Below are 15240 nucleotides of genomic sequence, written 5' to 3'. Positions count from 1 at the left end.
AGTTCAGTATATATCATCTAAGCCTCCATCCCTCTAATTTTATATTATAACCACTTGCATTAACACTTGACGTAGATCATTCCCGCGCTTTGCTGCATTATATTGCTCGATGAAAAGTGTTCATTCATCAGCTGACGCTCTGCTTTAGATGAGACGCCTGCATAAATAAGACCAACAAAATACAGAAGAAGACGGGGCTGGATTTTGGCTTGCTAAGCATTATGAAAATCCGACGGCGCTTGAATAGGTCGCTTATCTGTGATCGCCGACCGAATGCAAACGGCGTTGAATATTCCGCTGCAAGTTTAAATGGGAACCTTCAAGTTAGGCTGCAAGGACAGAACACAAGCTGCCGCCTCATCCTTGAATCCCCGATTAGCGCCGTTCGCTTTTATCGGCGACCTTGTTCGCTGCCTCTCGCTAAGTAAACAGTAAAAATAAATCATTCCATTGAAAATGAAGAATGTAAAAAGAGCGTCATTGTAGCGTTACGCCGTCAAGCCAGAAAGTTTATTTGGAGTTGGGACGCGCTGGCCAGGATTCCGCGTTAACCTCATATATTCGTTTTCAGATTTTTAGTGGTACGCAAATTGCCCAAAATCAATAAGAATTTCGGTATTTCTAATGGTTTAGATTTTTTAGGGATGCCGTCACTATGAACTCGTAAAAACAAAATTGCTTGCATATGTTTTTAGTTTATTCGGCAGAAGGAAAGCAGAAAAATGCCGATTTAATGGAGTCTGAATGGTCTGCAGCTCATGCGTCGCTCCGCACGTCCGCCGTAAAGGGAAATTATACTCTAGCGGTGTTTAGATTTGTGAAATTTTTGGTGTATTAAGTCGCTATTTCCTGAATTATATGAATATATTCTTTATAGCGGCAAGCAATGGCCCTGGTGCTAATTTGTAGACCGCAGTATCCAGTAACCAATTGGTTTACCAGTATTCCCATTGTCAGTCCGAAAGCCCAGACCAGATGCTTGGATTTAAAGGGACAGTCCAACAATCATATTGTAACCACACTGTAATGTGTATGATGGCTGAGGTCGCTTTACATTTTGGGGGTATCCCCCTTGAAAATGCCTGGGATGATTCTGCATCAGCCCCCATCCTGATATGCAATATATTTACCACCAGTTAGATTCAGAGCTGGCTTTGAATACGCTAAGAGCTGGTTTTTGAATACGCTAAATGTCTGCATGAGGTTGAGTAATACAAACTCTGTTCCCCGCATTCCCTGCCACCCATCTCTTTACAACTTTAAATCTTAACCCCCCCTGACATGGCTTAATTGGGGTCTAAAATGATTTTAGGGTGTATCAGAAGTATAAGGTAGAAGGTAAAGTCTAGCCTTCTCAATCTCTTTACTGATAGACATCAATAAAAATACTTTAACTTTAAACTTTCGTAGAGAACTTCAAAAAAAAATCAACTACACGAACCAGGGTCATATAATATGGATGCTTTTAAACATAAATGCGAATATGTAACAGTAATAAAGCACCCCCTGCTCTGAGGATAACGGGTAACACATGAAGCGGATAAAAAATAAATTTTTCTTTTTTTCACATTATAATTGTTAATTTTAACATTTTCTGTTATTATTATTTTTTTTAACGCGCTGAGTGTGGACTGCGCTCAACGGAACTGGTAATTATTCAATTATTCACTCGGCAAATTGTAAATTAATGTTCATGGGTTTTGTCGAATGACATAATTACAATTTAAAAAGGCCAATTAATCACGAGTCTCCCTTTCAGTTGGATTTGCCCATTTCGTGTTTCTTCTGTGCCAAACTATGAATACATCCACAATGCAATTAACCTGCCCTTTGCTGAGGAGGTACATTTGGCCTTCAAGAAAACCCACTCCTGCCGAGGTCAGGGTCATCAGATTTCTTCTTTAAAACAGAAATTGACGATTTTCCACAAATCCTACGTTTAGCAGTTCTAAAAACTACATGATGACCTGTATGTTAAAATAAGCAATTCATATGTTTTAGGAGCAAACCTTATGTGTGGACAAAGCAAGCAGACCTGTTAATGAGATCTGGATGACTTTTCCCCATTAAGTCATTTTTTTCCTGTTATAGAAATGCTGATTGTTGATTGGTTCAGGCAGCCTTTGTTTAGGAAATCCCACCAATCTAAATTCAAAACTTTTCAACAGTTGTGTGTTGCAAGATAATCGTGTAGAAACCAATAGGAGTGTTCAGTGAGCTCCCCATTCTCCAACCATAGAGATGAGCTCACCATTCTCCAACCATAGAGATGAGCTCACCATTCTCCAACCATAGAGATGAGCTCACCATTCTCCAACCATAGAGATGTCCTTGTTGATCGCAATGATCCCAAATCTTAGTGTGGACTTATCTCGAGTGGTCAAATCCGAGTAAATCTTGTCTTCCAGGATGTGCCGCTCACAGAGATTTAGGAGAACTTGCTAGGATCTGAGGTAGCAGAAGTTCACCTAATCATCTAATGTGAAAACTTACTGCAGACCCTTTAAGTTTGTTAGTAGACCCACTTTGCCTCCAACAACGAATAAAACCGCCATGTTTGTTGAGTTTCTGGTGACAGTCAGATGTCCCCCCCCCGAAAGTTTGAATGTTGGACACTCTCATTTTTCTTGGGATCTGTAATATTGCTTTGCCCGGTTTTGTTTAAAGACTTTCGGATGATGCTAATGCTTGTTTGATAAGGTTCTCTCCCTTTTTCTGTCTTTAATTTGAAATGTCTGCAATTTTGCGCTTCGCAGACTTTTGCAGAAAATTAGCGAGGGAGAAAGAGAGAGGCGGCATAGGAGGGGGGGTAGACGAGCAGGGGGGCACTTCTGTCAACGCAGATTGTCTCAATGGAGTGGAAACGTGCAAAACTTTATGAATTTTGATGACCACGAAAGCAACAGATATGCTAATGCAAGAAAGGTGTGGAAGGGAAGGAGTTCAATGAGTGACCCCTTCGCAGTCAGGATGAACGATGAGGCAGATGAAGACGTGGCAGATCGAGTCAGCGGAGCGTACAGGTGTGAAGATTTACGAGGCTTGCACCTAGCTGCTCACGCCGTTGACTTAAACATGCCTGAGTATTTCTGCATTTTCACGCTGGATATCATTTATTTAATTAGGAAATGTGGAGAGATACATTTCTTTCCAAGCACACCTTCTCTACTTGTCTAATTCAGGCTGACAGATTATGCCTGTAATTTAAAGATTGATTAATTAACCGGTCTGCCTTGGCCAAGCGTTGGATTGCCTCTCCGGATACATTATCTTCCACGCGGTCGTACAGTCACAGCCTTCGTCTCGGGAGTTGGGCGCTGGCTGGAGGCTTGTATGTAGGACCGTATGAAGCTTCAATGTTGGAATCAAATGTTTAATGAATAAGGCAGCTATGAGCTGACCCACTTCACGATATGTCGCCACGGTAGCATCTCATGACCATTTGTACGCCTCATGAGTCCCTGAGTCAGATAAAAACTTTTCTCTACTTTCTGGTTTCATTCAAGATTCTGATTTCAGATCTAAAGGGCCATTGTACAGGTTTCATGCACCAAACCCGTTAAGCATATATTTTCCAATTTATTTCTCAGCCAATCATATATTTTTTTTCTTTGGCCACAGGCTTAAGCGCTATTGTAAAAAAAAAAACCTGCTGTAATTAGGAAAATGGTTTAATTTTTTTAGTTATTTTAGCTTTTCTAGGGGGAAACTGCTCGGGATGCTGCCATGCATCTTTTTACAACACCTCGAAAGTAGTAGTTTGGATGTCCAGATATTTTATGGATATCTGAAGGGGAGAAGAAGCCTTCTGGTTACAGTTTGCTTTTGTCGATATGGAAGGAAAAATGTTGTGCTTTTGTCAATATAATCTGTCTGCTAGAGCATCATTTACGACCCCGGGTGGTTAAACTCATTATTGGTGCCTCTACATCTTTTTCTGTTACTTTTTTTTTTTCTTTCTAGAATCATGTTTTATGCAAGTGGGACTGTAAACAGCTCTCTTCATCATAAACAGTCTTTTTGCAGACCACAGCAACGATTAGACTTTAAGGTTACATGGTAGTAAATACCTTTTTTTCTTTTTATTTTTACATCTTTTTCTTGTTTGTATTATTTTTTTAATCTCTCTTGTCCTGCTCCCTGTCAGTAAACACATTGAGAATCAGGGCACCAGCTGATGATACCACAACCCATCACCATGAAATATGAATGTCAGAAAGCAATGTAAAAAAAAATCGGTACTGAAGGAGACCCAGATCTTCCCAGGCCTTCTTTAGACCACCTAGTATTAGTTATGTAGAGTTCCTGGTCCCCCTTGTGGCTCAGAAGCTTGTCTACAGTGTACCTCATCTTGTTATAGCACTCGGTGATGTATTTAGGTTGGGGGCTGCTCTAGGCTTGGCCAAAGGCAGCTTCCCATCGTCTACCATGAGCTACCGTCATCCTATCTGTTAAGCACCAGGATATGATGTATTTTCTAAGCTCTACTCCTCAGAAGGATGTGTGGTATTAGATCAAGAAACTAATTAGGGTGTTCCACATGGACACAGACCTCCATATTGTACCTTGACTGGTTAGGGAGGTATCTGATCTCCCCAACTGGCCGATTAAGCAGAGATGCACTGGGGAGCCCTTCCACCCAACAGGGCAATCTGCCACCCCTCTGACCTACCGCCAGTGATGTCACTGCATTGCCACTGCTTAAAAATGATTTTACATCACTCTTCCTTCACTCTATATTTATCTTTGAAGGATTACCCTGGTCCCCAAGGAACGAGACAATGCAAATTTAAGGAATGTTTTTAGGGATTAACCTTCACGACTAATCCACAAATGCTGGTGAAGGCAGGCATTTGCAAAACACTCAATATTTTACTAATACAGTAAGGGCAGTAAAGTTGTGGAATCCACTACTTAATTAAGTTGTATTGGTGAGTGACTTTACTACAGGTGAGGTATGTGAGTTTACAACGTCCAAAATAAAAAACCAAACAGCGTTGACATCCAACCAGCACAGGCAATGATGGACTTAAAGCGCAAAGGATTATGTAAGTGTGATAGTACTCTGCGTCTATCAGGCATACAAGCAATTAGGAATAGAACTAAAAGAAATAATCGGAAACTGGTAGGACTTCCCCATTCAAACATCATTTATGTGCCATTTTCAGCTTTAAGGGGGAAAAATATTAATGAAAATATTTTTTTTATAAAGTAGAACCATGCGTTACGCTGTGTTAGAGTTAATACGTCTTTTTAACTGGGGGCTGCTATTGATGTGATGGGCAAAGGATTGTTGATGTTGGGAGATTTAATCATCAACCGTCCATAAACAGTGTGGCTTTTTATTAGAACTTACTATAAAGTAGGTTTCTATTTCTAATTACACACCACCCCACCCCCCAAAATAGCTATTCTTATATGAACGGATGTATTTTTAATGTAGAAGTGTTATGTTTTACCATAGATAGAGAAATGTGTATTTTCCCGGTGAGCTACCTGACCCTGAAGCAGTCCTTTAGTGAAAGAAAACATTAGATTCAAGAACATTGCTACCTCTCTGAATTCTTCCATCTTATGGCTGTTTGACATTTTGTTCAAGCGACTGAATTATTTTTATACTCTGGTTGTTTATGCCTCAGATGGCAATTTAGGACAGTTTAGGATGTGGAGCAAGTGGACGGCTAATCTCACGCGAAAGACCCGGCTTCTGCTCGATGGTTCCACGCATGAATCAGAAAGAAGGGCTGGACACCGCTTTGTCCCGTCTGATATATTTCATTTTCCCTAAATTCGTTAGGTCAGGTGCTCAATAATAATAAAAAAAAAAAAAAAATGCTAAGCCTTTTCAACCAATTAATGAACAAAGGGATCCATTAATGGTATTCTGTCTAGACATCGGTGAAGGTTTTACACATTCCCTGTTCCTTCCGTAAGTTATTTTCGCCATTCATGTTACTTTCTCATTCTTTATGTAACTTTTAACCTATTTAGAAAGAAACTGAATAAAAAAAATATTTGAAAGAAAGGAAAGCAGGAAAACAAAATGACATTTGCAGGACCCCAGCTACAGATTTTTTAACCCCAAACTTGCTGTTTGATGGCCCATTGTGACTCTCTGGGAGTCTTTGTAAAATCTATAGAGATATCTGCGCCCGACCTGCACAGCCATCACTCCCTGTTCTAATCTTCTCCATTCCATAAATGTTCTGTACATCTGGTGCATGCGGAGCTGTGTGCCGGCATGGACTCCGACTCAATAAATCACTGACATCCTCTTTTTTGTGTCTCTCCCCCTCCCCCCTTTCTCTTTTTCTCCCCCTTTTTTTCTTTTTTGCAAAGCCTGTGGATATGGATGAATGGGTAAGCGCTGCTTGGCTCATGTTGCTTATTTTCCTTGTAATGTTGTCATTGTGTTGGGACTCTTGGTGGGAACTGTAGTCTCTTTAATTTCTTTCTCTTTTTTTATGTTTCTATCTACAAAAAAACAAACAAAGATGATTTTAGATACTTATCAACAACATACTTTGTAGCCAACAGAAGAAGCACCTCAAGATCCAGAGTCCTTGGAGATGACCCTAATGTATCTAGTTCTACAAAGTAGAATACATCCAGTTTTTGCCTTCATTGGGGGATTTGATAAAGATTTCTTGCATTTTATTAGGGGTCCAGGGGTCACAATAGCTGAGTTGTAAACAATTCCCAGTAGCGTCCAGGGCTTGCAGGTCTCGCTATCCGCACGCTCCCCAGGCGGATATGTGATATTAAACAACGCAAGCACTCAACACGACAGAAGAGAAAACCAATAGATGTTTTAAACAAGGTACATCGACAAATGTTTTGGACCCACCACAACCCCTCAACATGCCAGCCTTGGAAACCCCACCGCCTCCAACAAACACCTACGCACATTGAATGCCTTTGAACCTTTGTGAAAGGGCAACAAACCAGCCCATCCTATTAGACCTGCACAAAAAAAAAAACTGTTTATTAGCCGCTCTGTGTCTTGAACTAAAAAGAATAAAAAAAAAAAAAAAAAGGATTGCGTCATTAGAAGCAGGTCTGACCATATAGAGAACCACTGGATAAATCAGCTAAGTGTTTGAGAAAAAATATGGAAAAAAAAAAGAGTAACCTTCTAAAATGAAAGGGTGTTAATTGCAGACGCCAATTACTACACCCTCTTACACCTTTCAGACAGCGATTACCGGGAATAACCTTCGCATTGGTTAGAATGTGCAGTCCGCAGATCACAGGTCTTCTCCCTAATGAGTTTTTGCATATATAATGTTCATTAAAAGCTGAAACATTTTTTTTTTGCTTTGCTTCTAATCAAGCTTTCTCGCAGTCAGAGAGGTTAAAGTCTGACTCTCGCTGTCACCGGGATGTACGAGCAAGCGGCTCAACCCAAATCAGCAGAGATTCCTTGTTAGCACAGTTTGAAAGTTGACTTTTTAATCGTATGTTTTCTTGTATCTTTGTATCTTTTTTTTTTTTTTTTTTCTGCACGCATGTGGACATAACATTTCATTTAATAAGAGGCTGACGCGGTGCTCGTTACCGAAGCCATTGCTGTTTGTTTAAGGGAAATGCAAATAATTCCGTGCATTGTTTCCGAGCGTCTTTTGCTGGCAGAAGTAAAAACACACACAGAAATTAGACTGAACCTAAGACAAAAAAAGAAAGCCCCGAGTGCCTATTATAAATCATTAGCACTGAGAAATATTTACACTCCCCAAATCCAGGCCTGCCATCCTGGAAACCATATGCAGATGCGCACATGCTGGCTGTAATTAGAAGCAAGATCTCCCCCTTCTTGGAAGAAACCCTTTCGCTGCGAGTGCATCTTTAATGCAGGAATCCCTTAGCTGCAAATTGTACACAAATTAGCAAGCTATTATTCATATAGCCGTGATGTGACTGAAGTGTTTAGAATACATGGATTTGAAGAGAATAGCTATTATCTTTAGCGTAATGTGTAATATGGAGCACTTCTTAGTAAGCACAGCCCTTTTAACAGATGGTTTTGTGTTTTTGTTAGTCATATCTGTAGGAACATTAAGCCTAAACCATGAGGGTCCAAGTGATAGCTCTAATATATGTTAAGAAGTCACGTATGTCCCTACCTGGCAGAGGGATTCCTCTGATGGTGTATCCATTCATTCACATACAGCGTCGCTGCTAGTGTGAATGATAAGTTCAAACATTCATTCACATGGAAGGTATGCATACAAAGAGTGCCAGGATGCCCTTTGACAGATTTAAAAAACCTGTTACGATCAGTATTTAGGTTCTTGGCAATCAAGTACTTCATCCTTATGGCAAATTCCCCATTGGGAAACCTCAAACTGTTCAGGAACTATCAACCGTTGTTTAGAGATGCAAAGCCCTTCAGATCCAACATGGACTGGGGAATACCTTTAAGTCAATGTTTAAAAAAACAAAAACCAGAAGCGGTCCTATATCTACGGGTTTCGTTGAGTTATGCTTTATTTGATCTCTAGAGCTTTGTAACTTTTGAAAAACTCCTGAAAACCATTGATTAAAGTGAATAATAAAATAATCACAACTTTCTACTGAAAACATCCCGAATGGGATCAAGCTATGCACTGACTGTGTGTGTTCCTATTATAATTTCAAAGTTGTTTTTTTTTCTTCTCCAACTTGGACTCTTTGACATTGCTTAGTACTATGTAAGTTTTAGACATAGGCATCACTTGCCAGAAGCATGGCTCTTTCCAAAAGAAGCGTTCGTAAGATTTTGAAACTCTTCCAGATGTTAATATCCTGTAAGATACAAAAGGGACAAACAAAGAGTTGCTGTCTACCATATGTAAAAAAAACCGAAAAAAAATTCCACCATTTCATCCACCCAAACAAATCATTTTCAGAATGATGTTCGTCACCCCCGTCCTGACCTGAATTTGAATTGGCATCTTCGAGCTGAAGTGATCTTTAGTTGGGTCCCTCTCTATTCAAGCGTTCCTCGCCTGCAGTATTTCTGCCGGAGACTCTGTCAGGCTCATTGAGTGTCAGATGAAGCTGACATTTAAAATACGGTAAGCCAGACGAGGCCATTTTTATTGCCATATACGCTCAGCCTAAAGTTTGTGAAGTGTCCCTCCTTGCCCATCTTGGGATGCTCCTGGGAAGAGCAAGGAAGTAGCCAGCCTTCATATATAATATTTTTTCCTAAAGACCCCTGGCAGCCATTTTAGAGACAGCTATTTGCCCCTTGGGCAAAGTCCTGTCCATTCTACTACATCATATTTTGCCGACATCCCTTTTCACCCCAACGCATCCACAGCCCTTAATAGTGCAACCCACTTACGAAGGCCTTTGCCATAAGCTATACGTTTGACGTTGTCCAGGAGCTCTGTGTTTGAGATGATTGCTTCCTTCTATTCCAATTATATACTCTAAATTAAACACGCTTCTCTAATTCTGCCTGGTTCTAACAGCCATATAAACATATGTCTCGCAAGGCTACATCAGAAATTAAAGCCCAGCAAATTTCCAGCTATCTTGCCCTTGGGGACTCTCATGTTGGTATTCAAGTCAAAATAATCAACAGCATAGATGTTGTTAGACTTTTTAAAAAAGAATAAAAAAATATAATAAACTCCGTTAACTATTGAATTTCAGTGAATTCTACTTATATCACCTGTCTCTCGTGCATAGATCGTATTTCCCAACTTGTACCTGACATCTTCCATAGATGCTTCTCATAAAATGTTTCAACTTTTTTATAGAACGTGATTTTCTATTACTTTTCATTTTATATATTATTATTTTTTTAAATCTTTTGTTTTTTTAAAATAAATGTCTCCTGCATAATTAGTTCCATAGTAAGCAGTTTTTCAATAAAAATATCTGAAGCCGCTGAAATGTTATAAAAATGTAAATACGGTAATGTTATTTTTTTCCCTGTGTTGATTAAAGTCTTTTTTTTGTTGTTCTTCCTCTTTGTTGTGTTTATTGTATTGCCAAGGAACAGACTTGGGCATCCTAAAACTGCCATGTCTTTTCTTCTGTAGGCCAAAGAACTGGAACGCAAGGAGGCAGAGCTCAAACGCTTAGACAGTTTCCATAAGGAGCAGTTGGCCAGCATTGAAAAGAAGGTAAATAATATCTGGATACCAAAACTGTGTTAACATAAGGAAAGTAACCAAATGTGGCAAGAGGAATTGCATTTACACATTGTACCGATGGTGCTATATAAAATCAATATATAATAATAATAATAATAATAATAATAATGCAATACAATGAGTCGCTATGATATGTAAAATTTCAACTTTTCCCTTTTATTTATTTGAATTTAACAATTTCAGTGCCAAAATAACACACACATTTACAATGTGACATTTGATCAACTGCATTAAAAGGGTTAATATATGTTCATGTTCAAAACACACAAAAATATTGTGCGTATACACATATCTACAATTTGACATCAGCACAGAGCATGTCTTAACTTGCTTATCTCAACAGAGGAAGAATATGTTTTCCAAATTCAAAAATACACAAATTAAAGGGACACCAAGGGCTCTTGATGAAAGAGGTCCTGCTGTTTAATTAGAACAAACTAAATATGCATGATCCATCCTCACCTCATACATTCATTTTTGCAAATATTTGTTAATAGAAACGGTAGCCTGTTGGGAGCGGGGCGCTCAAACCGACACTGTCGACATATTTTACGATTGCCTAAAACAGTTATTCTCAAACAAGATTTCTCAAGGTGGTCTCCAAAAGGGCATGGAATAGGAGAGGTTATTTATTTTCAACAACTGTATGGAGCCATGATGTGGGCACCGAGAGCTCTCCCTTTGAAGGGGTGGGGCTAGCTCCAGACAGCCTTTATTGGGCGGGGAATGGGAGGGGAGTGGGTGTGGCCAAACCCTACCACCCTGCCCTTAGGAAGGGGAAACTGACCTAGAGACCCAGGGAAGCCACCTACATAGTTCCTATTTATTGTTATTTTTTGCTAATTACGTGAAAGATGATCCTTGGGGTCTCAAAGCATTTTAAGGTAAAAAAAACCCCCAATGTTTATAGGGAGGACAAGAACAACTCTTTAACCATAAGATCCTTTTTAAAAACAGTTTGTCACAAACAGGGGAGAAATGTTGTGTGTTTGCTTGGTAGCAAAACCATGAAAAGTGTCCATTCGATAACAAGAGGAGATGAACATTTCAGAAAGACCTTCTCATAATACGACCAATAAAGCTTAAATCTTCCAAAAGAAAAACATACATAAAGCAATGTTTTTGTGGATTTTTATTCCCATAAATGAAAGCTAGACACACAGAACACTCATTCGCTTTTTATTAGCCACAGCTTTTATATAATTTCACTTTCATTTGCGGAATGTACACAGACCTTGACATTTTCTGTTTCTATAGTCACGGCCATAAAGCTTCACCAAATCCTTTTTGTATTTTGTCTCCTGTATATAATAATATAATAAAAAATAAATATATATATGCAGTGTGTGTATATATATATATATATATATATATATATATATATATATATATATATATATATATATATAATATATAATATATATAATGTGTGTGTGTTTTGTCCCTTTCATTTAAAGTCAGTGGCTTTGTGGCAATGTAAAGATGAATAGTACACTTCTTGCTCAGAAGCGCTTATAGTAGAAAGCTTTCAGATAGGGTTATTACTAATTAATGAGGCTGACTCGTACTTTCTTTTGTCGCTAATAACCGTCCTGTTAGAAGCCAGTTGCTTTAAATGTACATTTCTGTTATCGCTTGTTCTTTAAATTGAAACATGTGTTTGTGTGACCCCTAGAAGAAATTGTATAGTGAGAAAAAAAAAAAAACTTAAAATAATTGATGTCCGAAAACTAATACAATACCTGAAGCGATGGAATGATGTTGCGTAACCACTAAATCATCACCTAATTGATTCTGATTCTGGGGGTCGTTTGTGATACTTCATTAGTGTTCTCTTTCTTCTTGAAATGGGTGACATAATTCAAATTTCAAATTTTCAATTCAAATGCATGACCTCAAGCCATTTCATGGTTAACATCTTCCAGGTTTTATTCAGGCTCTTGCACTGGCTGGCCGCGGGTTTGTGTGCGTTTGGTAAAGGTAGCTTGGTTACCTGTTTTACTTTATTGAAGGTGGTAAATAAGTTGAGTCCTTACATCAGTAAGTTTGGGCTGACTAGATGGGCCAAATGGTTTGTATCTACCATAATAGTCTGTTTCTCTGTAAACAGAATTTGGAACTATACAAGGTAAATATAATGACCTAATTAATTACCGAATCAACATATATTAGCTTTCCTTATATCGTGGGATTCATTCTTCCATTGGCCTATAACACTTGGCAGAATTGTCAGGCCATTTTAGATGGCACACCATGGCAAGTTACGTTTTCTTAAAATGTTTTTGTTTTTTTTATCACAGGTTTCCTTTAAGACCCTTAAATTCCACAAAATAAACGCGTTGTGTTAAAACAATGGTTGGCTAAGGAGCGGGGCTGTACTAAGTCTTGTTACAGGACATAACAAGTAGTACATAACATGAAAATTTGACTTACCGAAGCAAGGGGTAAGAAGGACCATGCTTAGACTACACATTTTTCTGTTGTTTCAAAACACACCATTGCGGTTTTTAGGGCTGTAGATCCCCTCATACCCAACAAATGTTCCGAGCTCCTAGAAAAGAGGGGACGACAAATGCAGGTTACAAAGATGGTTCTTTTTAAAGACAAATAAATGTTGATTATATAAACTGAAACTCTTAGTTTTATTCCCGAAGAAGTATTGGCTACATCTGTCCAGACACGGGCTACAGAACGGTTGCTGCATTGTTGATGTCCCTTGGAAATCTTTATAAATTTATTCAGAACTGCCAATTGCCAGAAAAGGGATTTGGCTGTGATTAATGACTGTGAAGGTAAGAAAGTGTAGAACACGAAGCCAAGAAGAGAACTTTTTATTTTCTTTAGTTCCTTTCAAACACAGCACAGACCCCAGCATGGACAGTGTTTCTTTATCTCCGAAAGCGTAGTAGAAATGGTTTCAATGTATGTGTCTGGAATGTGGATTTCCGTCGGCTTATGTCACAGCTCCAGAAACACAATTATATTTTGGACAGCCAGATCCGTCTGGCGCGCAATGTGTCCTGCTTATCATCCCGAGCTTGCAGTCGTTTTTTGGCCGCGTCCATATTTCTACGTGTGGTTTGCCGAGAGTGACAGGTAACCTACTGGTGCCTACTATTATTGCGATAAACTGCCATGTAAATGGAGGAATCTCTTCCGTTCCCATCCCTTTTGAAAGTATATATATGAATTATGGAATACACGAAATGCTCAAAATGATTGGGTAAAAAATTTTTTGTCAGTTAATTGGTGGAGTCGCTCGGTATTCGGGGCGCCCGGAATTATCTCTGATTGTGGACTCCGATAATAGTTCTGAGGGATGTGAGCGGTAATCATTCCGCCGCGCTGTCCTTGGGATACAATGATATGATAATTTCCCCTCCTGTCTCGGGAGGAGGCAGGAATTAGGATTCACGTTTGTTCCCCTCCTGTAGAGATATCATTATCCTGGAAGAAGAGATTCACACAGAGAATCACCTCCCGGTCATCTAGAACGCTTAATTGAAAATGCGCGCCATGCTTCTGAGACCCTTACCGGAATTATTTGTACTCGTGGAAAGTTCTTAAGCCTCGTTAAGGCCCCTACTTTTAAGTGTATACGTGAATATGTATATTATAATACAACATTTATTCTCCCAATTTAATAGTTTAATCCAGGGAGACCATTTTTAAGTCTTGATGGCATGAAGTGGACCTCATCCTCTGTGATGCTTCAGTATACCATTTACCCTTATACAAAAAAGTGGGATAGAACTGTATGCCGATGTTTGGTTATATGCAATGGGTCACATTCTGGGGATGTTGTAACCAGAAGCTGCACGGCATTTAAGATGCTGTTCTACTTAGAGGAAACATCATTAATGATGATATCGTGTATATTCGACAAATTAACCGTAGCAGATATGTTAGTACTATTAGTGAAGATTTAATTACTCTTTTAAGATCTGGTTTTTTTTTTTTTAGAATTTGTTTTAGTTTTTATAGCAGCAACCTATCAGAGCCTGCTTTCCTGCCATATGAAAATTAATCATTCCCTGAATAATTATGAATATAGTACATTCAACAGAATTAGAAACGTGGTTTCTAATTCTGCATTTAGTTAGAAGATAGTAAAATTCAGCAGAGTAGATGCTTTTAACCAGCTTTGTGTCTAACATAGGATTACAGTCATCTTTTGGTACTGACCAGGTTCATCTTTTGAACCCACAATGTCAGTAGAGGGGAAACTCTACTAAACTGCTGCTTTTTGATCTATACCTTGGCAGGACTTGGCTTTTCTAGTGCTGCCTTTATAATGAAATCTGATTTAAATGACACTAGCATTGACTATTTGTGATACCAGGAGCAATGTCTTGGGATAAGGAGAAGGTCGTTTTGAGGGTGTTACGTTTCAGGGCCCATTAGGGAGAGTTGCTCTGGTTTTACCCCAGTTTTTGTTATATGCCAATGTCTTAAACAAGCCTTTCTCCCCATTCCTCTTGTTAGATTCTGAAGGTTAAGATCCATCTCCTAATGGGCCACCCGGCTTTTATTTTGTGTGCGTACGGACAGTATATTTACACAACAACCCACAACGGGCTGCACTTAGCACCGACTCGAAAGGCGAAAGAGCCAAAAGGCAGCTTCGAGTGCCCTCTGACTAATTCTGCCAATAACGAATATTCGCTGAAGCCCATAAAGTTCAGAAGTGGGAACACTGAGGCACATTTGCTTTTAAAGCATTAGCAGAGAATGATTGGTAATGTAATGAACTCAAGAAACATTTCTATTAGGATAAATAAAATGTAGCAGATGTCAGATGGTTCTCCGCTCTGTATATGCCCATCTAAGTGCCGGCTTGTCTGATATACCGTACATTACATCAAATTACTTGCAGCTCCAATGCAAATAACAACTAAGTGTCCTCCTCTTTATCCCTTTCTTTCCTGTTTTATTTTATTTCAAATTGTGTCCTCAGAGTAAAATACATTCCTTGAATTTACTCCCCCCTTCTACCCATCTCCTTTATGGCTTCTTTTTTTTACAGCTTACCCATAAAGTGTTCACCACATCAAAATGAGGAGTATAAGCACCCTAATTAGTGGCAGAGAGC

At 39.0% G+C, this 15240-nt stretch overlaps 1 protein-coding gene across 1 annotated transcript in view; it reads left to right on the top strand.

Annotated features, from left to right (window-relative positions):
* Positions 1–15240, top strand: part of LOC149276761 (MICOS complex subunit mic25-a-like) — a 56327-nt gene that overhangs the window by 18171 nt on the left and 22916 nt on the right. The window contains exons 5-6 of the mRNA XM_089503305.1: positions 6340–6360; positions 10035–10118. Of these exons, the coding sequence (XP_089359431.1) occupies positions 6340–6360; positions 10035–10118 (105 nt within the window). The remainder of the gene's footprint in view (positions 1–6339; positions 6361–10034; positions 10119–15240) is intronic.

This window comes from Sceloporus occidentalis, unplaced genomic scaffold (genome assembly GCF_023333645.1).
Source record: "Sceloporus occidentalis isolate IW3139 unplaced genomic scaffold, rSceOcc1.0.p SCAF_225, whole genome shotgun sequence".
Classification (NCBI taxonomy): domain Eukaryota; kingdom Metazoa; phylum Chordata; class Lepidosauria; order Squamata; family Phrynosomatidae; genus Sceloporus; species Sceloporus occidentalis.
The sequence above is the reverse complement of the archived record's forward strand: the minus strand, read 5'-3'. Positions and strand labels throughout refer to the sequence as shown.